At 39.5% G+C, this 26,851-nt stretch overlaps 2 protein-coding genes across 2 annotated transcripts in view; one reads left to right on the top strand and one right to left on the bottom strand.

Annotated features, from left to right (window-relative positions):
- LOC124861406 (NACHT, LRR and PYD domains-containing protein 4-like) overlaps positions 1-26,851 on the bottom strand; it is a 328,592-nt gene that overhangs the window by 52,283 nt on the left and 249,458 nt on the right. The gene's annotated exons all lie outside the window — the stretch shown is intronic.
- On the top strand, positions 142-19,465 carry LOC124861509 (NLR family CARD domain-containing protein 3-like). Its single transcript, XM_047355314.1, has 13 exons — positions 142-226; positions 659-781; positions 866-979; positions 2,073-2,192; positions 3,959-4,037; positions 4,199-4,427; positions 4,567-6,352; positions 7,506-7,679; positions 10,402-10,575; positions 12,686-12,859; positions 16,500-16,502; positions 17,940-17,983; positions 18,132-19,465. Exons 2-13 carry the CDS (start codon positions 693-695, stop codon positions 18,701-18,703), a joined length of 3,558 nt encoding a protein of 1,185 aa, XP_047211270.1. The 5' UTR covers positions 142-226; positions 659-692; the 3' UTR covers positions 18,704-19,465.

The raw sequence follows: 26,851 nt of genomic DNA, 5'->3' as shown, positions 1-26,851 counted from the left end.
TTCTGCTCAACAGAAGAATTCAACCCAGAATAGAAAGTTCAAACCTTTTCTCTGGAAATGAAAGATGAAGAATGTCTGAGAAGCTGCTGCTGCTCCTCCTACCTGTCTCTTTAGGCTCCGCCTCCATTTTAGGTGAAGTTCAGACTGGTTCCAGGAAGCTGCTCTGCTGCCTCAGAGTCTGTTTTCTTCAAGTCTTCTTCTGTTCTCTGTCTTGCTTAAAGAAACCGTAAGTTTACTTTGTTTCATAGTTAAAGTTGATTTGAACTTTAATAATTTAACAGTGTGTTTCTGCTCTCTGGTGTTTGGAGAACATGTTCTCCTCTTATTTCAGAACCAAGTTTTAGTTTTACTGTATATGAAGGAACATCTACAGGATTATTAGATTATTGTCTGAAACAGTCAACATGATGAGCAGCTGATGTTTGTTTTTCACTAAACCAACAGCTTCATAATAATTTCATTGATTGAAACAATCTTTTCATCTCTAACAAACGTCCAACAATCTGTTCTTTCTATTATTAATGTTAAATATGGTTTAGTGTCACAATCTTTGTTTCTGGAATAGAGGAACAACAACTACCTAGACTGTTCATTTGTAGCTACAGGTGTGTGTCAGTGAATGAAAATGTATCTTCATCATGTGTGTTCTTGGCTGCAGCTCCATGTGTGTGAGCTGATGTGAACTGAGCAGCATGGATCAGTGTGAGGACAGAGAGGACAGAGTCCCTCCCTCTAAAACCACTCTGTGTGGAGAACATGAGGACCAGAGCAAAGTTCAGAGGTCAGATCACCATCTCTAACTGTCCAGGACTCTTCTCCATGTCAGAGCTCAGCTCTCACATCACCAAACCATCTTTATTCACAGGAAACAATCAGAACCACAACCTGGACCTGAACCCAGCTGTGTGTCCTTAAAGAGCAACAAGTCAAAGGATGAACTTATTTTATTTAAATCAGATCAACGTTCAACTGCAAACAGGTGAGCTGTTTCTAAATGTTCAAACTAATTAGTTGAAACTAACTTCATTCCAACATATTAATGAGAAAACAACTCTTTCTCACACATGTCTGTGTTCACATGTGAAGCAGTGTGTGATGGATGCTAAATCATGGAAATAATCAAACCATTGTATTATTGTGATGATATGAAATGATCTTGTTAGATGATATTGGAGCTAAAATCAGTTGTTCTTCCATCCAGTTGAATCATTCTGTATCACCTTGTGTCACATTAGTTCATCAGAGTTGGTGCTTCTGCAGAGCTTAAGGTGACTGCACATGTAGGCAAGTCATGATGCTGATTCAAGGATTAGATGTCAACTAAATAATCCAAACTAAATCTGATGGAAAACATCATCTCTCACTGTTATCTGCAAACATCAGTGAAATCAACAGCTTCTAAAGTACATTTGTGTTCATTCAAAATGATCATCAGTCTTATTATCAGCAAACTGCTCCACAGTCTCCTTCAGCAGCCACTAAATGTCATCAACAATACAAGATCATCTACGTGCTGCTGTGATGAAGTCTGATGATGAGAACAAGATCAATGTTTTAGAGGACATTTAGTGTGGATTACTTGATTTATGAAAGGTCCTTGAATGCACCACCATGGCCTGTATGACCATAAAAAGCTTTCCAGAAGCTCAGAAATGATGAGCTGAGAATAAAGCTGCTGCTCTAAAGGGGTTCCATCATCAGTTTAAGACTAGAACAAGTAAAACAAACGACAAGAAGATAAATGAACTTGTTTCTCCATCAGCAGTTCTGACTCTGATCCAAAGGAAGAAAGTTTGTCAGGATAGAAGATCAGAACACATCAAACACTGTTCTACAGAAAAACATTCTGATTATTGTTCAGTTCCTGCTACCAAACCAAACCATCATCCCTTATTAATGATCATCAGAGCTAATTATTAATCCATCATTAATATACGGTTTACAGTGAAACCAGGAATATTTGGATCCTCTTCAAACAAGAGCCACTGTGAGACACTTTAGAGTTCTGAGCTTCAGGGTTTAACTTTAAATACATTATTAGACTACGTTTGAATTCAGTGTTTTTCCTTCAGGATCCAACAGACCCTCAAACCAGAACCAGAACCAGAACCCAGCTGTGTGTCCTTAAAGAGCAATAGGTCAAAGTTTCTTGGTATTGATTTTAAATCAGATCAACGTTCAGCAGCAAAGAGGTGAGCTCTGTCTAAATGTTTTAACTGTATGAAACTGAACTGATTCATTTTAAAATGTTTTGATTCCACATTTTTATTCCTATTTATGAAACAGTTTGTTTTTGCTGGAAGCTTTTCCACAAATTCAGTCTCCAGTGAGTTCAGGGTAAACATTGTTGGAGGTGTTTCTAAGTGTCTGTAGTTCACCTGTTGGTCCAGCAGGGGTCAGGCTGATTCCAGCTGAAGACATAATTCAGATTCACCATTTTAAAGAAATAATCAATGACAAAATAAGTGTGTTCTCAGTTCAGACTCTAGTGGATTGTTTTGTTCCTGAATTTGTGCTTCTGATGTTTTTCTCCCTCAGTTTTAATTCATATGTTGAATCAGACGACTTTTAAAGTGAAGAACTAAAGGAGGGCAGATAATACAAGATAAATGACCAAATTAACAACCAACCCTTTTTATCTGATCATATTTAACTCGCAGGTTTAAGTGTGAGACTGTAAATAAATAGAAATGTACAAATGTTTAAGGTTTTTACTGGTGGTGAAGATATGGAGCAAAAACAAAATAATTCACCTGTAGAAATACCTGAACGTTATTTACTAAAGTCGAGTTCTATAATATTGTCATTTAAAGTAAAGAAATGAATTGTTGCCACCACCTTCTTACCTCACAGCAACATTATTTCTGGACACGAATCCTCCTGTTAGCTCTCTGCAGATGTTGGATGATGTTCATCATGAAGCACACAGATTCATCTCAGGATGTAAACCTCTTACCTACTTTTGGACTTTGTTCTGTCTGATTAACTTGCCTTCATTGTTTTCACACAGACTGTTGCACTGGAATATTTTCATTTCCAGATCAGTTCTTGGCTTAATAACTGTGTCTCCAGCTTCCTGTCAGTCATTGAAACAGAGCAGCTGCAGCCTCTGATCACAGACTTGTATTAGATTTACTGTTCCTTCAGTAGGGTTAGGGTTAGGGATGCTAAAGGTTGGGAAAAACTCATTTTTCTAACAAACTACAACAGCAGCTGGAGCTGTGCAGCTTAATGTAACTGAAGGATTTTAAACACATTTTATGGACAATAGAAAAATCACTGAATGGCTGTTCATGTTTTTGATGTTTTATTATTGTCGTCTGATTAAATTTTATATTTTCAGTTAAACTGTTGCATGCATTCTTAAAGCTATTGTATATATTTGAATTATTATTGTAATAATAATAATTATTTGATATGTTTGTTTCAAGTTTCTTGAAAATGAGATTCAGTGTCACAATGAGATTTATCTGAATGAATGAAAGTGGAATATAAAATATGAATAAAAATAAATAATCTAAAAGCAAAAGTTAAAACAATGTTTGTCATAAGACTTCAATAACTTAAGAAAGACAACAACTGTTCAAATATTCTACATCTACTAAAATATTTTACAATGAAGCCGATCAAGAACATTTATTGAAATGAAATTCAAATGTCCACAACTGAACCACTGGTCCACAATCTGCTTCATGTTCCTCTGGATGTTCAGTTTAAAGTTCTTGTAATCAGCAAGTGGAACAACTGAGCATTTAGAGCTCTGAGAAATCAGCCATGTTTCAACACAGTTACCATGACAACTCAGACTCTGCTCAGGTAGGAACTTCCCCTCTGGGGACAGCTGTCCCTGAATGGGAAAAGACACGTAGCTTTTGGAGCAGGACACCACATGGACCTTCGTCTTTGTCTGTTTGTTGTTCTACAGAATGTGAGCTAATGCTTCCTGGTTCCTCCACAGAGTGGACCAGCAGAACTCAGAGGTTCCCAGTGGTCCATCTGCCCAGCAGCATCAAACACAGCTGGACTCCATATTTATGGTCTGTACATGTACAACAACTACGTCTCCATCGGTTCTGTTCACAGTCATCTCCATGCTGCACTTTGTAGACCAGAGGACTGTCAGTCTGTCCAACATGGACCTGATGTTTGGCTCCATGATCTCAGTCTGATGTGTCCTTCATATATTGTTCTGTTCCAGCTGCTGGAGGACAACATTGTTACTTTTGTGAAGAATGAGCTGAAGAAGATCCAGAAGGTTCTGAGTCCAGATTACCCAGAAGGCTTAGAGAGTCAGTGGGAGGATGAGGAGGTGTTGGAAGGTGAGGATGAAGAGAAGAGGAGGAGCAACAGAGAGGCTTTTGTGAAGATCACACTGAACTTCCTGAAGAAGATGAAGCAGGAGGAGCTGGCTGAACGTCTGCAGAGCAGTAAGAGGATTTCTCTACAGATTTAACCTTCAGGATAAATGCTGAATTTATTTGAGTCTCAAGAGCAGAAAAACAGATATTTAAATTCTCTATTTAGAGGAATTTGTTTCATTGCTAATAACATTTTGTCTTTCTTCAGGATGTTTTTCCTCATTTTGTCAACATAAACTTAAATCTGGTCTGAAGAAGAGGTTCCAGTGTGTGTTTGAGGGGATCGCTAAAGCAGGAAGTCCAACCCTTCTGAACCAGATCTACACAGAGCTCTACATCACAGAGGGAGGGACTGGAGAGGTCAATGATGAACATGAGGTCAGACAGATTGAAACAGCATCCAGGAAACCACACAGACCAGAAACAACCATCAGACAAGAAGACATCTTTAAAGTCCCACCTGGAAGAGATCAACCAATCAGAACAGTGATGACAAAGGGAGTGGCTGGCATTGGGAAAACAGTCTTAACCCAGAAGTTCACTCTGGACTGGGCTGAAGACAAAGCCCACCAGAACATCCAGTTCATATTTCCATTCACCTTCAGAGAGCTGAATGTGCTGAAAGAGAAAAAGTTCAGCTTGGTGGACCTTGTTCATCACTTCTTTGCTGAAACCAAAGAAATCTGCAGCTTTGAACACTTCCAGGTTCTGTTCATCTTTGATGGTCTGGATGAGAGTCGACTTCCTCTGGACTTCCACAACAAGGAGATCCTGACTGATGTTACAGAGTCCACCTCAGTGGATGTTCTGCTGACAAACCTCATCAGGGGGAACGTGCTTCCCTCTGCTCTCCTCTGGATAACCACACGACCTGCAGCAGCCAATCAGATCCCTCCTGAGAGTGTTGGCATGGTGACAGAGGTCAGAGGGTTCACTGACCCACAGAAGGAGGAGTACTTCAAGAAGAGATTCAGAGATAAGAAGCAGGCCAGCAGGATCATCTCCCACATGAAGACATCAAGAAGCTTCCACATCATGTGCCACATCCCAGTCTTCTGCTGGATCACTGCTACGGTTCTGGAGGATGTGTTGGAGACCAGAGAGGGAGGAGAGCTGCCCAACACCCTGACTGAGATGTTCATCCACTTCCTGGTGGTTCAGACCAAACTGAAGAAGGTCAAGTATGATGGAGGATCTGAGACAGATCCACACTGGAGTCCAGAGAGCAGGAAGATGATTGAGTCTCTGGGAAAACTGGCTTTTGATCAGCTGCAGAAAGGAAACCTGATCTTCTATGAATCAGACCTGACAGAGTGTGGCATCGATATCAGAGCAGCCTCAGTGTACTCAGGAGTGTTCACACAGATCTTTAGAGAGGAGAGAGGGCTGTACCAGGACAAGGTGTTCTGCTTCGTCCATCTGAGTGTTCAGGAGTTTCTGGCTGCTCTTCATGTCCATCTGACCTTCATCAACTCTGGTGTCAATCTTATGGAAGACCAGAAAAACATTTCTGCTTGGTCTAAATTACCTAAAAAACTAAAATATCTCCATCAGAGAGCTGTGCACAAGGCCTTACAGAGTTCAAATGGACACCTGGACTTGTTCCTCCGCTTCCTCCTGGGTCTTTCAGTGGAGACCAATCAGACTATCCTGCAAGGTCTGCTGACAAAGACAGGAAGTAGCTCACAGACCAATGAGGGAACAGTTCAGTACATCAAGGAGAAGATCAATGAGAACCTGTCTGCAGAGAAAAGCATCAACCTGTTCCACTGTCTGAATGAACTGAATGATTGTTCTCTGGTCCAGGAGATCCAACAGTCTCTGAGTTCAGGAAGTCTCTCCACAAAGAAACTGTCTCCTGCTCAGTGGTCAGCTCTGGTCTTCACCTTACTGTCATCAGGAGATCTGGATGTGTTTGACCTGGAGAAATACTCTGCTTCAGAGGAGGCTCTTCTCAGACTGCTGCCAGTGGTCAAAGCTTCAAACATAGTTCTGTAAGTTCTGACAGAATTTGGGTTTTGACACCAGGAGCTAAAACCAGGAAAGTGTGACTATTATCCCAACGGACACGTACAGTGAGGAAAATTATTATACAGGAAAAGTATTTGAACGCCCTGCGACTTAGCAAGTTCTCCCAATTAGAAATCATGGAGGGGTCAGAAATTTACATCTTAGGTGCAGGTCCACTGTGATGTAAAAAACAAAATCCGGAAATACCGATTTATGATTTTTAAAAATAATTTATCTGTGTGTTATTGCTGCAAATAAGTATTTGAACATCTGTAAAAATCAATGTTAATATTTGGCACATTAGCCTTTGTTTGCAATTAGAGAGATCAAACGTTTCAGACCCCTATGGGAACTTGCTAAGTCGCAGGGCGTTCAAATACTTATTTTTCTCACTGTAGAATCTGGAACCTAAATGGTTATTCTCCTAGAAGTAGAATAAAAAAATGGCTCAATTTGTTTATTTCCTTTTCACTTATAACAAATGCATTCTGTTCAGTTCCTTATGACCTAAAATAGATATAAAATCAATTCATTTATTTATTAATTTGTCTTTTTCAATGTTTTCTCTGATTTATTTCAAAGTGAAAATCACAAATTATTCAATATCGTCCACAATCAGATTTAAACTAAGATTAAAAAAACTAAAATAAAATGGTCCAGTTTGGGCCCAATGCTCCCTCATGACTACAGGGGTTAAAGGTCACAGCACACATTTCCTTCTCCAGGGGCAACATATTTCCTGAAAATAGTGAATATAAATTAAAATTGCAGAATATTGCTGCTTGGTTCTGATAATTAATATTCACATTTTTGTTCTGTTCTCTTAATGTTCTGCTCTTTAGTAATAACTTTCCTTCTTTTTCTATAATGATTTTTATTTTACTGCTCGTCCCACAGTGTTTGTAGGAGGAGTAAATATGCATAAGAACCTGTGGTCCAATCTGGAATAGTGTTATGTGGAAACATCATTTAGTTTTCCACTATTTGCAAACAGATGCATTAACTGCATTGCTTTAGAGTTTCTGATTCTTATTTCATGAAACAGTTTCATCTGTCTGGTTTAATACTATAAGATGTTTTTATTTAGTTTTATTCCATCAGAATTGTTCTTATTAATTTGGATCTCTGTCTCTTCAGATTGAAGAACTGTAACCTCTCAGAGAGAAGCTGTAAAGTTCTGGCCTCAGTTCTCAGCTCCCAGTCCTCTAATCTGAGAGAGATGGACCTGAGTAACAACAAGCTGCAGGATTCTGGAGTGGAGCTGCTGTCTTCTGGACTGAAGAGTCCAAACTGCAAACTGAAAACTCTCAGGTCTGGTCAGTTACACTATCGCACAGATGTTAGTACACCCCTCACATTTTTGTTTAGATTTTATTATATCTTTTCATGGCACAACACTGAACATATGATACGTACAACATAAAGTAGTCAGTGTTCAGCTTGTATAACAGTGTAAATGTTCTGCCCTCTCATAATATCCCAACACAAAATTATTAATGTCTAAAATGCTGGCAACAAATTGAGTACACCCCTAGGGGGAAATGTCAAAATTTTGCCCAATTAGCCTGGTGTCATGTGACTCATTAGTGTTTCAAGGTCTCAGGTGTGAAATGGGAGGAGGTGTGTTAAATTTGGTGTTATCTCTCTCATGCTGGTCACTGGAGGTTCAACATGGCTCCTCATGGCAAATAACTCTCTGAGGATCTAAATAAAGAGTTGTTGCTCTACATGTAGATGATCTCTGCTATAAGAAGGTTGTCCACACACTGAAACTGAACTGCAGCACGGTGACCAAGACCATACAGCAGTTTAACAGGACAGGTTCCACTCAGAACAGGCCTCACCACGATCCACCAAAGAAGTTGGGTAAACCTGCTCAGCATCATATCCAGAGGTTGTCTTTTGAAAATAGACGTATGAGTGCTGCCAGCATTGCTGCAGAGGTTGAAAGGGTGGAGGTCAGCCTGTTAGTGGCCAGACTATATGCTGCACACTGCATCAAATTGGTCTGCATGGCTCTTATCCTAGAAGGAAGCTGCTTCTAAAGATGATGCACCAGAAATGCCCCAAACAGTTTGCTGAAGATAAACTTATTTGGTTCACATTGTGTCAAGCGTTTGGAGTACAAAGCTAAGTGTGTCTTGTCTACAATCATGTACGGTAGTGGAGAGTCAGGGTTTGAAGCTGCAGGAGTGCTGCTAGCTGTGTGTTTGTGGTCCAGAGCCTGGAGGCTCTACCAGGAGACAGGCCAGTACACCAGGAGACATGGAGGAGGCCGTAGGAGGGCAACAACCCAGCAGGAGGACCGCTACCTCCGCCTTTGTGCAAGGAGGAACAGGAGGAGCATTGCCAGAGCCCTGCAAAATGACCTCCTGCAGGCCACAAATGTGCATGTGTCTGCACTAACGGTTAGAAACCGACTCCATGAGGATGGCATGAAGGCTTGACGTCCACAAATGGGGCTGGTGCTCACAGCCCAACACTGTGCAGGACGCTTGGCATTTGCCAGAGAACACCAGGATTGGCAAATTCACCGCTGGCGCCCTGTGCTCTTCACAGATGAAAGCAGGTTCACACTGAGCACATGTGACAGACGTGACAGAGTCTGGAGACACCGTGGAGAGCGATCTGCTGCCTGCAACATCCTTCAGCATGACTGGTTTGGCAGTGGGTCAGTAATGGTGTGGGGTAGCATTTCTATGGAGGGCCGCACGGCACTCCATGTGCTCGCCAGAGGAAGCCTGACTGCCATTAGGTACTGAGATGAGATCCTCAGACACCTTGTGAGACCATATGCTGGTGCGGTTGGCCCTGGGTTCCTCCTAATGCAGGACAATGCTAGACCTCCTGTGGCAGGAGTGTGTAAGCGGTTCCTGCAAGATGAAGACATTGAAGCTATGGACTGGCCCACTCGTTCCCCAGACCTGAATCAGATTGAGCACATCTGGGACATCATATCTCGCTCCATCCACCAACGTCACGTTGCACCACAGACTGTCCAGGAGTTGGCGGATGTTTTAGTCCAGGTCTGGGAGGAGATCCCTCAGGAGACCATCCACCGTCTCATCAGGAGCATGCCCAGGTGTTGTAGGGAGGTCATACAGGCACCTGGAGGCCACACACAATACTGAGCCTAATTTTGACTTGTTTTAAGGACATTACATCAAAGTTGGATCAACCTGTAGTGTGTTTTTTTCACTTTAATTTTGTGTGTGACTCCAAATCCAGGCCTCCATTGGTTAATAAATTTGATTTCCATTTATGATTTTTGTATGATTTTGTTGTCAGCATATTCAGCTTTGTACAGAACAAAGTATTCAATGAGAATATTTCATTCTTTCAGATCTAGGATGTGTTATTTGAGTGTTCCCTTTATTTTGTTGAGTAGTGTATTAGAGTTGTCTTACTTTTATGAGATACGTTATGTTTATAGTATCATTTTGTTATTGATTCCAGTGTCAAAAAGTGTTGAAAAGGTGTATTTTAAATATTTCTTATCTTTTGTCGGACTAGAATTTAAAATAACAGAATATTGCTGCTTGGTTCTGATAATATTGAGATTTCTGGTTGCTGTTCTGTTCTCTTAATGTTCTTCCCTTTAATAATAACTTTCCTTCTATTTCCATCATGATTTGTATTTTACTGCTAGTCTCACAGTGTTTGAAGGAGGAGTAAATATGGATCAGAACATGTGGTCCAATCTGGAATAGTGTTATGTGGAAACATCATTTAGTTTTCCACTATTTGCAAACAGCTGCAGGATATTTTACAACAACAACAGGTCGTGTTTGCAGCTCAATCTATACAGATTAAAACATCATTTAAAGTTTAAGTGGGTCACAGAACATAGAAATTTGTCTAAATCACATTTTGTTCTGTTTCAGGGTTCTGACATGCATTGCATTGCTTTAGAGTTTTTGAGTTCTTATTTCATGAAGCAGTTTCATCTGTCTTGTTTAATACTATAAGATGTTTTAATTTAGTTGTATTCCATCAGAATTGTTCTGATTCATTTTGATCTCTGTCTCTTCAGATTGAAGAACTGTAACCTCTCAGAGAGAAGCTGTGAAGTTCTGTCTTCAGTTCTCAACTTCCAGTCCTCTAATCTGAGAGAGATGGACCTGAGTAACAACAAGCTGCAGGATTATGGAGTGGAGCTGCTGTCTTCTGGACTGAAGAGTCCAAACTGGAAACTGGAAACTCTCAGGTCTGGTCAGTTAAACTATCTCACAAATGTTAGTACACCCCTCACATTTTTGTTTAGATTTTATTATATCTTTTCATGGGACAATACTGAACATATGATACTTACAACATAAAGTAGTCAGTGTTCAGCTTGTATAACATTGTAAATGTTCTGTCCCCTCATAATATCTCAACACAAAGTGATTAATGTCTAAAATGCTGGCAACAAATTGAGTACACACCTAAGTGGAAATATCAAAATTTTGCACATCTAGTCTGTTGTCATGTGACTCATTAGTGTTTCAAGGTCTCAGGTGTGAAATGGGAGGAGGTGTGTTAAATTTGGTGTTATCTCTCTCATACTGGTCACTGGAGGTTCAACATGGCTCCTCATTGCAAATAACTCTGACGATCTAAATAAAGACTTGTTGCTCTACATGTAGATGGTCTCTGCTATAAGAAGGTTGCCCACAACCTGAAACTGAGCTGCAGCACGGTGACCAAGACCATACAGCAGTTTAACAGGACAGGTTCCACTCAGAACAGGCCTCACCACGACCCACCAAAGAAGTTGGGTAAACCTGCTCAGCATCATATCCAGAGGTTGTCTTTTGAAAATAGACGTATGATTGCTGCAGACGTTGAAGGGGTGGAGGTCAGCCTGTCAGTGCTCAGACTATATGCTGCACACTGCATCAAATTGGTCTGCATGGCTCTTATCCTAGGAAGACGCTGCTTCTAAACATGATGCACTAGAAAGGCCCCAAACAGTTTGCTGAAGATAAACTTATTTGGTTCACATTGTGTCAAGCGTTTGGAGTAAAAGCTAAGTGTGTCTTGTCTACAGTCATGTACGGTAGTGGAGAGTCAGGGTTTGAAGCTGCAGGAGCGCTGCTAGCTGTGGGGAGCTACAGTTCATTGAGGGAACCATGAATACCAACATGTTCTGTGACACAATGAAGCAGAACATTATCCCCTCTCTTTGGAGACTGGGCCGCAGGTCAGTAAGTCAACATTATAATGACCCCAAACACACCTCTAAGACAACTACAACCTTGCTAAAGAAACTGTGGTGAAAGGTGCTGGACTGGTCAAGCATGTCTCCAGACCTGAACCCTATTGAGCATCTGTGGGGCATCTTCAAATGGAAGGTGGAGGAGCTCAAGGTCTCTGACATCCACCAGCTGTGTGATGTTGTCAAGGAGGAGTAGATGAGAATTACAGTGGCAAGCTGGGAAGCTCTGGTGAACTTCATGTCCAAGAGAGTTAAGGCAGCGCTTGAAAATAATGGTGGCCACACAAAATAGTGACACTTTGGGCACAATTTGGACATTTCACTTAGGGGTGTCCTTATTTTATTTGGCAGCAGTTTCATCAAATTCACACTGTTATACAAGCTGCGCACTGACTACTTTACCTTGTATCAAAGTGTCAGATTTGTAGGGTTTTCCCTTGAAAAGATAGCATCAAATATTAACAAACATATTAGGGTTGTCTAACTTTTATGAGAAACTTTATGTTTATAGTATCATTTTGTTATTGATTCCAATGTCAAAAAGTGTTGAAAAGGTGTATTTAGAATATTTCTCATCTTTTATCGGACTATAATTTAAAATAACAGAATATTGCTGCTTGGTTCTGATGATTAATATTCTGATTTCTGGTTGCTGTTCTGTTCTCTTAAAGTTCTTCCCTTTAGTAATAACTTTCCTTCCATTTCCATCATGATTTTTATTTTACTGCTCGTCCCACAGTGTTTGAAGGAGGAGTAAATATGGATCAGAACATGCGGTCCAATCTGGAATAGTGTTATGTGGAAACATCATTTAGTTTTCCACTATTTGCACACAGCTGCAGGATATTTTCACTAAAACAACAACAGGTCATGTTTGCAGCTCAATCTGTACAGATTAAAACATCATTCAAAGTTTAAGTGGGTCACAGAACATAGAAATTTGTCTAAATCACATTTTGTTCTGTTTCATGGTTCTGACATTCATTGCATTGCTTTAGAGTTTCTGAGTTCTTATTTCATGAAGCAGTTTCATCTGTCTTGTTTAATACTATAAGATGTTTTTATTTAGTTTTATTCCATCAGAATTGTTCTTATTAATTTTGATCTCTGTCTCCAGATTGAAGAACTGTAACCTCTCAGAGAGAAGCTGTGAAGTTCTGGCCTCAGTTCTCAGCTCAAAGTCCTCTAATCTGAGAGAAATGGACCTGAGTAACAACAAGCTGCAGGATTCTGGAGTGGAGCTGCTGTCTTCTGGACTGAAGAGTCCAAACTGCAAACTGGAAACTCTCAGGTCTGAACAGCATTAATGACTTAATTACTGTGAACATCATCTAGTTTTTTCTACCTGAAAACATGCAGAATGTTTATGTGCAGAACTAAGTGCTCAATGCAATGTTCAGTAGGGTAACTTTAAAAAGTGACACCAAAACAAGAGTGAGAACTGCCAGTTATAACTAAACTCTGCTATTTGTAGCAGAGTTCTGTCCCCTTTAAGGTTTCTCCTGCAGCTACATTGGAAAAAGGACTGAATGAGAACTTTGTCAGTCTACATATTTCAACAGCAATAAGGTTCATAGCTGCTCTGCACTGAACTGAATTCCTCTCCTGAAACATCAAGCTGAATGTAAACATCACTGGTTCTGGAGAAAAAAATCAGCTGAGGTCCAAATAGCTCCCTGTAGCATCCAATCAGCCCAAACTCTGTACATCTCATAAAATGCAAGTTGGAGGAATCTCTGTCATTGAGAATTTGACCAACATTTGTTCATGCTGCATTCAGGTAGAGCTGGGATTTTGGGCTGTTGAAATATCTAAACTAGTGATTTAAACTTTTTAATTTTCAAATATGGGCAGAGTCTTTAGAATTTTGTAACCCATTTTCAAGTGGTTCTGATTATGTATAATCTATCCAGACACTGGCTATGACTGCTTATACTACTTTATTCATTGAAACAAATCCAACTAAGTGTCCAGTCAATTCTGTACTTTCTACTTTTTTAGTTTTAGGACATAATACAAATGTTTTAGAAATTGAAATAGATACTTTATTTACTGCCTTTTTGTCCTATTTTAAGCATTCTGAAAACATACCAAACTGATTTTTGTTTACCGTCCCTCCCTTAACATAAATACTGCAACTTTTATCATGACTTGTTCTGTAGCAGGTTGAACAAAGAACCTGAAATTTCAGCTGGACACAACAGGTGAATATTAAGAGGTTCATTGAAATCTGTCGTTGTTCGACAGAAAACCAGCAGCAGGATCAGGAACCTCTGAGGGCAGACAAATCGTTTAATGGCTGAACAAAGAATATTAAGTTCAGAGAAAAAGCCACTAACCTTCTCAGAACCCGTGGGAGAGCAAGGATGCTGATTTTCAGCTCCAGGGTGACATCACAGTGAGTCAGAACTGGAATCCTTGGTCTGACGTTATGATCAGATCCAGTACTGGGCTGACGGATCCGGGGGTAAGGCAGAGGGTGACAGTCAGGAAGCAGAAACAAGGTTGATGTCCAGAGATCAGAAGCCAGGGAGATATCCAACGAGGGCAAAGCAGAGCAGAAAAATCCAGGTGGCAAAAACAAGATCAAGATCAGGCAGACAGGCTAGGAAGAATGCCGGACATTTACCACACAAGGCTTTTAATAATCTAGCGCTGTCAGCCAGAGAGCAGCTTATTAAGCCAGGTAAACAGGTGGAGCAGGTGAGGCATGAATAGGGAGCTGGCCGGGGAGGAGCAGGTGAAAACAATCCTCTGAAATCCTTCAGCACAGCGATGATCAGCAGGCAGACAGAGACGGTGCAGAGAAACAGACCAGAATCATAACATGTTCTGACTGCATAAAACAAGGTTGAGACAATTTCTTGGGTACAAATTATTTTGTTGCTACTGTTTGCTTTTGCCTTAATAAATAAATAAATATGTTTAATTATTAGAGCGGTATTTGTGCTTGTTGGGCTCGTGTGGCTTGCTGTGACTGTTTCATTAGGACTGTGATGATTTTTGAATATTTTTATCATCACTTTTATTGCTATCACAATAAATGCCACAAAATATTGTCACAAATTGTAAAGTCCATATTCCCCATGCCTAGTGTCCACTACAGTAGCCTGCATGGGACACAAGTCTCTGCTCTTTTGCTCTCACTTTGAAGACTTTTGTTAAAATAATGAGGCCCAGTTGGTGGTGTCATATTCCAGAGCTTTCTCTTTTTATTCTTCCTTTACAGAAACACATCAGGCATCTCCCAGTAACGGAGAAATGTGAAGAATAGCTAAACGCTATTAGCTAGCAGTCAGCCCCATGTGATTGGCTGATTGTGGTCACATGGTACAGATGAAAGCTGGCTGTAGAGAGAGCAGCAAGCAGCCTGGTCTGACTACTCAGTTCAACCCAGTTACTGACTTAACGTTACACTGGATCACCAGGGTTTCCTGGTTAGCCACTCCAGACCTTGAAACATCTACATATCATGATGCAGCCACTACTGTGCTTCAACATTAGGATGGTGTTGTTGGACCTGCAGTTGTTTGAACAAATCCAGAACAGATTCATGAATCTGGAAGTTTTATTCAAGGTTAAAACAGATTAGGTCCAGAATTCACTTCCTGAAATCTGGGCTGACTTGTTTGGATTTTTTAATGATGTTACACAAGGAAGCAAACTCTTAAACCCAACTAGATGACTTTACTAAAAAATCACTCATGTGTGTCTTTTCTTTTAAACAAAGATTAAAGAAAGTTACTTGTTGACTGTGTTCACTGTCATTTTACTGAAACGTATGCAAAATGCATTTTTCTTTTGATTAGAGTTTAAAAGTATGAGTTATTCAAATAATATAAATTATTTTTATGGTAAAAGTGTTTAGCATAATTTTTCTTTTGTCTATGTATAATGTCATAATAACTGTATACATTAATACTGTTTATAAACTCTGTATTTACACAGTGTTGTGGGTTGCCCGTTGGGCTTTTTTTTAGATTGTTTTCAGAGAGCTGGTTGCTTGTTTCTCTTGCAAGATTTGGCAACATTGCTTTTAGCTTAAAATCTCAGTTGCAGTAATATAAGATCACCAAAAACATTTACTGTTTTTAACTCTGCTTTTAACCAATAACAATATTGGTTAAATATTATTATTGTAGCCCCTAGGTTATATATAACCCTTTTCTCTTACATACTTTGAGCATTTCCTTAAATATAATGCATTGTAGGCCTTTTCCACCTTAGATTGTAATAATGACCTTTCCCTTTAATGTCGAAAAATGAGAATTAAAGGCCTCTAGTGCAGAAAAATAGTTAAAGTAAAAATAGTAAGAATCATTTAAAAATAGTAAAAGCCATCTGCTGGACTGAAGGTGTAGTGCAGTTTTATTTAAAGTCTTGAAGTCTAAAGTCTTTTGTTTCATTTTGTCTCTCAGACTTAGATCCTGTAACCTCTCAGGGAGAACTTGTGAAGTTCTGTCATCAGTTCTTAGCTCCCAGTCCTGCTGTCTGAGAGAAGTTGACCTGCAGAACAACAACCTACAAGATTCAGGGGAGAAGTTGCCGTCTGGTTCAGACTGTACACTGGAAATATTCAGGTGAAAATTCATCAAACTGGTTCTTCTGGGTTTTAATGAGGAACAGTATTCTCTGTTTCACAAATTAAAATGGTTTAAATGCTAAGTTGATGATTTTCTGGTAAATCCTTCTGAGTTGTTAGTTTCTCAGCTGGAACAGACAGCAGTTAGTTCATCATCTGTTTCATTGTCTTATTTAGAATCATGTGGGACCAAGATCAAACGCTGTCCAGGTCCCTCTGACCCGACTCTGGTTTTATGGAACGTCTCTTTAAGTTCACTTTTCTAACCAAACACTTTAGTTCTGACAACTTACAGAACATTGACTCTTTTGGACCTTATAGAACCATCTACTCACCAATTCCTGGAGAGTCTGTAGACTCAAGATGGCCTCCAAAGATACACCTCACTTCAAAGAACAAAGCAGGATGACACAGATAGTGACAAAGCAAAGACAGGAGAACCTGCTGGAGTCAGAACCGGACCCAGTGAACAGACACACCTTGATCCAGTTCCCAGTTGATGATGGTTGCTGGTTCCTCAGTTTCTGGACATCAAACTGGATCATATGTATCCAGAGTAAAGTTACAGCTGAACATCAGAGATTTTAACCTTGTCTGTTTCTCTGAGACATGGAGAACCCCAGTGGTTCTGGACCTCACCGTGATACGGCCCAATTGTTTTACCTTGCACTGGGTGGACAGAACAGCAAAGGCAGGAACATCACCAGATGGTGGAGTGTGTCTCATATCTAATAACAGATGGTTTGATGGTGAGAACATCAGGACTTTCCCATTCTGATTTAGCACATCTGGAGCATCTGTCCATCAGTTGACCTGCTCTGACCATCCTTCTGGATCAGAACGTTTCCATCAGTAACTAACACAGCTGTCTATATTCCACCTCAGGCAGATAAAGATCTAGCTTTGACTGCACTACATGATGAGCTCAGTGAAGATCAGAACAGTCACCTGGATGCTGCTCCTATCATAGCAGAGGACTTTAATAGTTCAAGTCTCAGACAGGTCAGGACTCTTTGATGAAGATCTTTGAGCAGATGAAGCTGCTGAAGCTCATCTTTTCCAGGAAGCAGAGCTGATAGATGCTGAAGAACCTGCTTGATTGTCTCTCATATCATCAATCAGCTTCAGTCTCAGTGTGGATGTTGGACGAAATAAACCTTGATGATGTGAGTGTTCTTCAAACTGGAGATGAAGAACCAGACTGGATGGTGTCCTCCTGCCTGATTCAAAAAGATGAAATGAAAATAATGAGTTCAAACTGGGCTGAAACATGACAACTACAGGACAGAACTTTAGAGACGCTCCATTCAAATGGATGAGTCCAAATGTTGGACAGTTGTCTTCTGAGTGAAGAAGAACCGAGCCATGTAATGTCTGCTGTGGCAGAACCTTCAGTAATGAGACAGGAAAAGCCAGCTTGGTTGATTTGGACTCTTTAATGTAAAAAGTAGGAAATGAAGAGAATTGGGTCCAGAGGCCCGGCTGACTGCAGCTTGGCTGACCCAGACATGAGCCAAGGTTCCTCAGTCATGAGCAGCTTTATACAGAATAGTTCATTGTTAGCAACTGACAGACAGTACAGGCGTCATGTTGTCTTGATTGATTCTGCTCTATCAGTCTGGTTCCTCCCACAATGGAACAGACAACATATGCAGCAGGTCACAGAGTCCAAATGATCCAGATCCAGTTCTTCCAGCAGCATGTCAGAATAGAATCTGATCTGATCTATTACAATGTCCATGTTTGCTGCTGAAAGAGACTGATGGTCTGACCCTCCTCCTCCTTTCAGGGAACCTGCTGGAGTCCGATGGTTGAAACCAGGTCTGAGGAAGTGTAAGTGTGTTTTTCATTTGATTCATGACAACAAAGCAGCTCACATTCAACCATCTTCAAACTGTCCATCACTCATTCAGGAGTCATCATCAAAGTGTCAATAAATGATCAATAACTGCAGCTGGATTGTGTTTGTTCTCTCCATCAGATTCCTATCAGCTCACAATTGACACAAACACAGTGAGCAGAGACCTCAAACCATCGGAACACAACAGGAAGGTGACACGTGGGGAGGAGCTTCGGGCATATCCTGATAGTCCAGAAAGATTTGATTACTGGCCTCAGCTGCTGTGTAGTGATCGTCTGACTGGTCGCTGTTACTGGGAGGTTAAGTGGAACGGAGTAGTTTATATATCAGTGAGTTACAGAAGAATCAGGAGGAAAGGATACAGTGATGACTGTTGGTTTGGATTGAATGATCAGTCCTGGAGTCTGAGATGTTCTGATGGTGGTTACTCTGTCTGGCACAATGACAAGAAAATCTCCATCTCCTCCTCCTCCTCCTCTTCCTCCTCTTCCTCCATCTCCTCCTCCTCTTACTCCTCCTCCTCCATCTCTAACAGAGTAGCAGTGTATGTGGACTGTCCTGCTGGCATTCTGTCCTTCTACAGAGTCTCCTCTGACTCACTGATCCACCTCCACACCTTCAACACCACATTCACTGAACCTCTTTATCCTGGATTCAGGATCAATTATAATTCCTCAGTGTTTCTGTGTTGAGTCTAAAGAGTCTCCTCCTGTCAGAGAAACACTCTCACTGTTGAACAGATAGTTCAGTCTCTACATGTATGTCTCTTTCACTCAGAAACATTTTCACATTCAGTCGGTTTCTTTCTGAAACTCTTGGAAAAGATTCCTTGTAAACTTTGTCCTCTTCCAGTCCTTTAAAGATGGAAGCTGGGATTATTCCAGGATCCAAAGGTTTGGTTCTGTTTCCAGTCAAAGCTTCATTTAGGGTTTTTCCTCCAATGTGCTTCCAGTTCTATACCAAGACTGCTGCTGGAGTTGGTTCTTTACTGGTTCTTTACTGGTTCTTTACATCTCTTCCAGTAAATGTTTGATCCTGGCTCTTAATATCACCATCAGAAGAAGTTTCAACATTTCTATCTCCAATCTTTTCTGTCATGTTTCTTGTTTGTGTCACTAATGTAGTTTTTCTTCATTTGATCTGAACTGTTTTGTACTTTAGCCCCAGATAAACAGGCTGCCTCCTCAGGATCTGTGGGCTGTGAAGCTCAGGGTTTCTGGAACTGATTTGTGATGAAAAATGATGACGTGAGTGGAGCTGCTGTTTTAACTGCCCCGGTGGTTGTTCAGTTCCTCACTGTTAGTATCTGCTATGTTTTAATGAGCCAGATCAGTTCACAATATGACTTCTGATGAGACTGTTCCTAAAAGAAGAATCATTCCAGACTATCTGTGGCTGAACTGCAGATGATGGAAATGTAAATATTGGAGAATAAAACAGTATTTGCTACCAGTTTTCTGACTGTTATTTTACAGAACATCAAATATGTCTAAAAGGTTAAAACAGTGATGGACTCAGCCAGTCTCAGTCTCCTGCAAATACTCATTTGACCTTTAGTCCCAAGAAAGAAGGAGGGGTGTCTGTCCCAGCAGTCATTAATGGACTACAAGCTGAGGACACACTGGACAGGTCACCAGTCCATCACAGAGTCAGGGTTGGATCTACCTCACCAAAGTCTAGGTTCTGATTGGGTCAACTGGACCAACTTTATAAAATGATGTCAAGTTTGTTGTTCAGGTTCTATTAATTCAAGTCTTGCCTACATCAGAACCTGGATCAGCAGAAACCAGTCACACTGCAGTGGGTAGGGGAGGCTGTCTTCCAGCAGGAATTGTTGGAATAAATAAATGGAAGAAAAGCTCAAAACATGAATATAACTTTGTTCCTCCAGGTTCTTCTGTCAGCAGATTAACATCTGACTTTTAAAGGTATTAGAAGGAGACACATATCTGATGGACAGGAAGACAGAGGAACCCTTTTCTGGGTCTCTTTGGGTTCCTGTTCTGGTTTATTGTTGAGAAACACGCCTGCAGTCCAGATCTATCTCCAACGGATGCTTGGACCATCCTGAAGAAACTAGAGAGAATACCATCCTGTTAGTGGATCACAAGAGAGATGATGATTGTCATCTGGAGTGATTTCAAAGTACATCACCCCACCCTGTTAGTGGAGGCTGCCTGGTCCCGCCCTATAAAAGGAAGTGGAAGCCTTCACTTCCTGTTTGACAGTCTGACCTTTCACCTGAGCTGGTTTGGATGGAGGAAGCACATGGAGCCAACATTTGGGTAACTGCACTTTGATATCAATCAGTGACTTTAAATCTGTAACTGTATTAATGTGACTGTGAATGTGGAGTTCAGATGGTGAGTGAAGAGGAGAAGGTTTAGATGTGAGGAGACCTGAAACTGCTGCTTTGGTTCTCCAACTTCTGGATGAGCTCAATGAGATTGGTTTAAATGTTGGATTCAAATGAAAGTTTGTTGCATTGAAACACTAACTGAGGTCATTTAGATCCAAGGTTCTTCTAGCTCAGCTTTGGAGTTTGATCTGTTTGCTGAAGAACTTTCACAACATGTTGTTGTTAGCATGTGGAGGAGAACATGCTAACTGGTTTGAACTGCTTGAAGATGTTTGACTGTCTTCAGAGACTTGTGTTCAGTTTTGATGTTGAGTTTCTGAAGGTTGGTTGAACTTCTTTCAGCAGTTTAGCTGAATTTAGCATGTTGTTCTCCAGATGCTGATGCTGAGATGTTTTGTAAGTTGCTGCTGAAACTCAGATCAGATGTTGGTGTTGAACCAATCTGGATGATCTGTTTTAGAGTCTCCATGTAAGAAAATTAGATTTGAATCCAGCTTTGAAGGCATTTTGATTGAGAAGATCCAGAAACTGAAGAAAGAAAGCAGCAGGAGGTTCTACTCAGGTCCAAACTTGTTCCTGTTGTTCTCCCAGTAGAACTCCACATTCCCAGTGATTTGATCCAGTTTCAGGTTTAAAGTCACTGGTATCAAAGTTTAGTTTAGCCAAAAGCAATCAGGTCCAAACAGTGAAAGTGTGTCAGTGTAGAAGATTCATAGTGTGTAATAATATCTTGATCCTGTGTTGTTTAAAAGCTCATAACCTCCTCCATTTACCTCCTGAGAAGCCAGGGAGAAGACCCACTCACGCCCCCTCACCCACTCTCTGCAGCAGGACTAGATCTTCTCTCCAGGTCGTAAGCTCAGGCAGGACTTGAACCCAGGAACTCCACCACTGGCATCTTCTGGTCACAGACAGTTCCTCCACACCATCAGGTCTGCTCCCCTCTCATCTCTCTTCTCTTGGTGCTTTTCAACTTTTCACTTTCATCCCTGAACTTCTCAAAATATAGACTCTGAGGTTCTTCACAACAAATCAGCTCCTAAATGGTTCCTGATAAGAAGTTGAACCCAGACTTTCCTGAATCTCCATCCTACGGTCCATCATGTTGAGCTATTGGCTCACACTGGTTCAACTCTTTGAAAAGTTGCTCAAAGTTCTCTCAAATTGTTTAGTTTTGGTTTTTTTAAAACGTGGATCTTCTCAGTCTTGATCCCATGACCTCCATGTTGCTGATCTCTGAGCAAACATCTTGAGCTATCCAACCAGACCCTTTGTTGTTGTATCCTAAAGCCTTTCAGTCATGACCTCTGACCTGTTGGCTCAATGTGATGGATGGAGCTGACAGCAGCTGGTTTATCAACTAATGTGAATTTTCTTTCAACTTTACTAAGGCTAGTTTTATTTGTTCTGTGATTTAAAGTTTAAACAAACGTTATTTCAATGAGATGTTTTAAATAGTGATGGTCCAATAATGGGATTTTGCTCCATTTTATTTGTGTTTTTGTTTAATTGCTTTGAACTAACCTGCTAAAAATGTGTTCCAGTACTGCTTAAAACATGCTAAAGGTTGCTAGCGGCTAACAGGTTAATAGCCTTGCTTATAAACATGGTATACAGCTTTGTTTACAACAGAGCTTGTCTCATTCGCTCCGTAATCGTTGGATAACGCACCATCAATGCTTGTATACACATTAATATTTGTATTGTATGGTATTTAAAATAACGTATACAATTATTGAATAAGGTATTTTCTTTGTCTTAGCAGCTGGTGACCTAGATGTGAATCACCACATCTCTGTATCCGTCCATTGGCGGTTCGCCCCCTGGCGTCTTCAAATAAAGTTTCTCACTTCCATTTTAAGTGGTAATAACTCTGTTCAACCATGTGCTGAAGAATAATTACATACCATTGAAAATCAATTGTCCCAAAAGGTTATAGATTTCTAATTTGGGAAATTATTCTTTTGAAAATTATTTTATTAAAATAATGTTTTACTTACCTTCTGTTTTATGTAGTGACTGGTTGTTTGAACATATACCAGTTGTTGCCCTTAATTACTTTTAAAACTAATTTGACCTCATTTCCAGATTCCTCAAAATAAATCCTGGTTCTTAAACCTAAATATCAACACTGAACTATGACATCATTGCATCAATTTTATTGGTCCCCTTTTATCTTTTATTTGTATATAGTTTCATTAGTTTCTGTATTCCTTTATTTTGTTTGGTAGTTTTAGTTGAATAGTTGTAGTCTAGTATTTTTTAATTGACATATTTTAACTTGAGTTGTTTTTTTTGTGTTAAATTCTTACATTTTGAAGAGAAGGTGCGGTGAATTGATTCCATATGTTGCAGAGTTTGCTGTTCAGTAATGCCAGTGCTCAAATCACTCTTTCATCTATTGTTCTAATATCACCACCATATTCAGCTGGTATTCACAGGACAATACTTGAAAGGCTGGTTATTTAATTAAATATAAAATAACATCAGCATATTATTGCACAACAACATTTGTTAACCATGCATTTACATCAAAACCATTCTGTTAGCTTTAGCTGTAATAAATTTCATATCATCAGTGTCTGTTTATAGCAATCTGTGATGAAACATGGAGTAAATCCTTCATTCAATGTAATATTTGACATGTTTACTCCATTTAATGTATGTTGCTGCTCTGTGTTGGATGTCTTTCAGACTTGATTTATGATTATCTGTGAATATCCCAAGCTTTCCTCAGTAAAGATTATAATACAGTTTTAAAGTGAAAGTTTATTTTTCAAAACAAGGGTTTTAATCCAACCAGAAGCTGTCTTTTCTCTTCTTTTGCCTCAGAAGCAACAAAACACCGAACTCCACTTTGACAAACTTCTTTAAAACTGTTAAAGTTGCACCTCTACATGGAGTTTGTATTAAGTCTATAAAAGTCACAAATGGCAGATGTGGCACGATTATTGGTTATAGTTTATAGAGCTCTCTTTACCCTACCTGCTTCATTAATGACAAAGCTCTACCATTAAGTCATACCTTTTCATTAATAATATGTAAAGACTGTAGGTTAGTAGCTGAAAAAAAATCACTGTACCTTATTTCTCAGTTTTTAACTTTTTGTCCTATTTTTTACTTTAATTATTGTTGTTTTATATTTTCTTAGCAAATTAGTCTTACTTTAAAAGAAATAGTTTTAATGTTTCCTGACTCCTTTATTAATTAGTCTTACTGCAGTATCTTTGTGTTTATGTCTAGGTTTTAAAAGGAGCTATAAAAGCAAGGTTGAATTGAATTATGCTGAAGATCAATAAATTGTATATGAATGAATGTTTTAAGGAACTTTGACTTTTCTGGGCTGCGGTTGGGTGGATGGGGCGGTGCAGCATGTCTTGTGCCTGCTCCACTTGTGAAAATAAATCTGTCGGGCTTCTTCTTGGCACCTACGCAACAATTAATATCACAGTAAAGTGGCGTTTAGACTTTCAAATGTCTGTTTAATTCCATATTGATTCTATTAAGTAGATATTCAGCTCCCTTTTTCAATGATTCACTTTAAGCAGATAATATACAAGCAAATTAGATATGTCCACCCTGTTATTTTCCCCCTTCTTACCATATGTGTTGAATAATGGAAAACGTTTTTTTTTTAATAATGATGAAATAACTGCAAACAAATATTCCCCTTTAAAATATCCAATAGTTCCACCTTATTTTCTATATACAATCTGACTCTGAATATATTTAATCTTCCAACTAAAAGTATTTGAGAGAAGTTTTCTCATAAATAAATCACAGGATTTTTAACCTATGAAAATAATTTGTTTCCTAAAACCTGGAGAGGACAGAGTGGACAATGAAGTGACTGGGTGAACACTGGCCTGGTAGAGAACCATTGATACTTAACCAGTATCTGACTAAAAAAGTGAGTAGTTTTTTTTGTTGTTTTTTTTTTCAAACATATTGATTAGAAAAACTTATTTGATCAGTTAATAAATAACAAAATCAAAGTCAAGGTCTTGATGCAGTTGGCTAGGCTCCCTTACATAAATAACTGTTGGCCAACAGACTGTCTTGTATTCCATTGAGGATCAGGTTGGATCATTATTGAAACTGATCTCTTCATGATTGAATTATCTTCATATGAATTTAGTTTATTCTGATTTCTTGTCTAATTGGAAATTAATTTGACAGGTTTGTGTGGAAAGTTCTTTGAGATGAGACTAGTTGTGAATTGGTGCTGTATACATAAACTGAACTGAATATGCAACACTCTAAAACGGTGTTTAGGTATGAGTGTGTTTGAGTCTGTATGGTTGTTTGTCTACCAGGTGCTTCTCCATGCCTCCAAGGTCCATCAACACAGACCTACAGACCCCATCGTTGTGTTGTCTTCTATGTTGGTGAAGAGTGTACTTTTTTCATCATGTAAAGCACTTTGAATTGTCTTGTTGCTCAGATTTGCCATACAAATAAACTTGACTTGTCTTGCATTGACCCTCACCTTGTTCTCCCCTGACCAACCCTTTATTATTAATCAGTAAACTAACCAGCATCTGACCGCAGCTCATGCCACTGTTGATGCTGCTGCAGCATTAGGTTGATTTTCTTATTGAGGAGCAGTTTTCCCGTCCACTTTGAACATGACATCCTCTAGTGCCACTGTCCATGGTGCTGCAGTGTCAGTTTTACTTTCTTTATAATCAGCAGCTTCCAGTCTACAAAGAACCTGACCTCCGCCTGTTCTGAAATTCATAGTTCTGCAGCATCAGTTTGATTTCTTTATGAATGACCATTTTCTCAGTCCACCCTGACCTCTTTGTGTAACAGTATCCATGGTACAACATGATCCCTGCTTGTGCTTTTGCTTCTTTTATATATATATATATATATATATATATATATATATAAAGGTCCTTCTCAAAATATTAGCATATTGTGATAAAGTTCATTATTTTCCATAATGTAATGATGAAAATCAGCTGATCATCTGAAAACCCTTCAGTGTGAACCAGGCATTACACATTATTTTAATAAAATGTTTTTTAAAGAATGAATTCTCAAATTAGAAAACAACCAATTTGGACAACTGATTTTCAATGTTATACAATTCTTCCTCAGCACATGGTTAAACTACATTATTAACGCTTAAAATGGTGGTGCAAACCTTTATTTAAAAGTGCCAGGGGGCGCACGGCTAATGGACAAACAGGGAAATATGGTGGTACCACATCCGAGTTACCAAATCCTAACACAAAGAAATTAGCTCATTCAACAGATGTATAAGTTTTACCTATACGTTAATATTTGTACTAATGGTATTTAATGTGTATACAAGCTCTGACGGCACGTTATCTAACAAGTATGGAGTGAATGAAGCAAGCTATGTTGTAAACAAAGCTGTCTACCGTGTAATATTAGCAGAGGTATTAGCATGTTAGCTGCTAGCAGAGACAGCCTTTAGCAGGTTTTAAGCAATATTCGAACAAATTTTTAGCAGGTTAGTTCAAAGAGATTAAGGAAAAGCACAGATAAAAGCAAATGTAGCAAATTACATTACTGAACCGCCAGTGTTTAAACACATAATTGAAATAAAGTTTGTCTCAGCTTTAAAACAACACAGAACAAATGAGACTAGCCTTAAGGCTTAGAGGTATGTTCACATTAGCATCACAAGGTTGCCTTATACCACCACAAACAAAAGCTAAACACCGTGAAATTAACAATATTTAGGTTGTTTTATCCTAAACTAATTTTCTCTGCCCAGACACAACCTCTTATGTGGACCATTCTGATGAACAGAAGCGAAGAAAGGTCTAAGTCCACATTTCATCCCAAGCTGAGGCACAACAATGTGAGAGATGAGCAGCCAGAGGCGACAATATATCAAACAATATGTATATGATCCATAACAAACATAGATTTCTAGAATGAAACTCATCTCTATAATAATTCAACAAAATTCTAGAATAGTATGACACAAGATAGCAACTTATTACATGACAAGTTTTGTTATTCTTTAGGATTTTTGACCTTGTTTTCTGGTTGATAATATTCTTGTGGACTTTAATGCAATGTATCACCATAACAAAGTCACAGTTGTTTACAAGGACAACTCAAAAGCTCAAACACCCAAACTGCGACCCAAAGAGCTAACAAGGAACCAGTGTCATTGCACCAAAGGAGGGGAGAGGGTTTGGTGGGGATGGGGAGTTTGTCAGGTGTTCGGGGATTTAATCCATCTTTTTCATCGACCACAATAGATGTATGATCTATAGCAAAAAAAGATCAACACACTTGAAGCACAACTAGGACCCAACCCAGAGCATTTTGGAATTAGCTAGATCCAAGATGGCGCTATACATGGCCGTCTCTGTACTTTTTTTTTCCCCCTGTATTTGTACTGTACTTTGCAGTTGTGCTACAGGTACTTCCAACCAGACAGCAACTCCTAAGAATCAGTCAGTCCTCTCTGAGTCAGTCCACCCATTCAGAG

This window comes from Girardinichthys multiradiatus, chromosome 24 (genome assembly GCF_021462225.1).
Source record: "Girardinichthys multiradiatus isolate DD_20200921_A chromosome 24, DD_fGirMul_XY1, whole genome shotgun sequence".
NCBI classification, from domain to species: domain Eukaryota; kingdom Metazoa; phylum Chordata; class Actinopteri; order Cyprinodontiformes; family Goodeidae; genus Girardinichthys; species Girardinichthys multiradiatus.
Note: the sequence above shows the minus strand (reverse complement) of the source record. Positions and strands in the feature narration are given on the sequence as shown.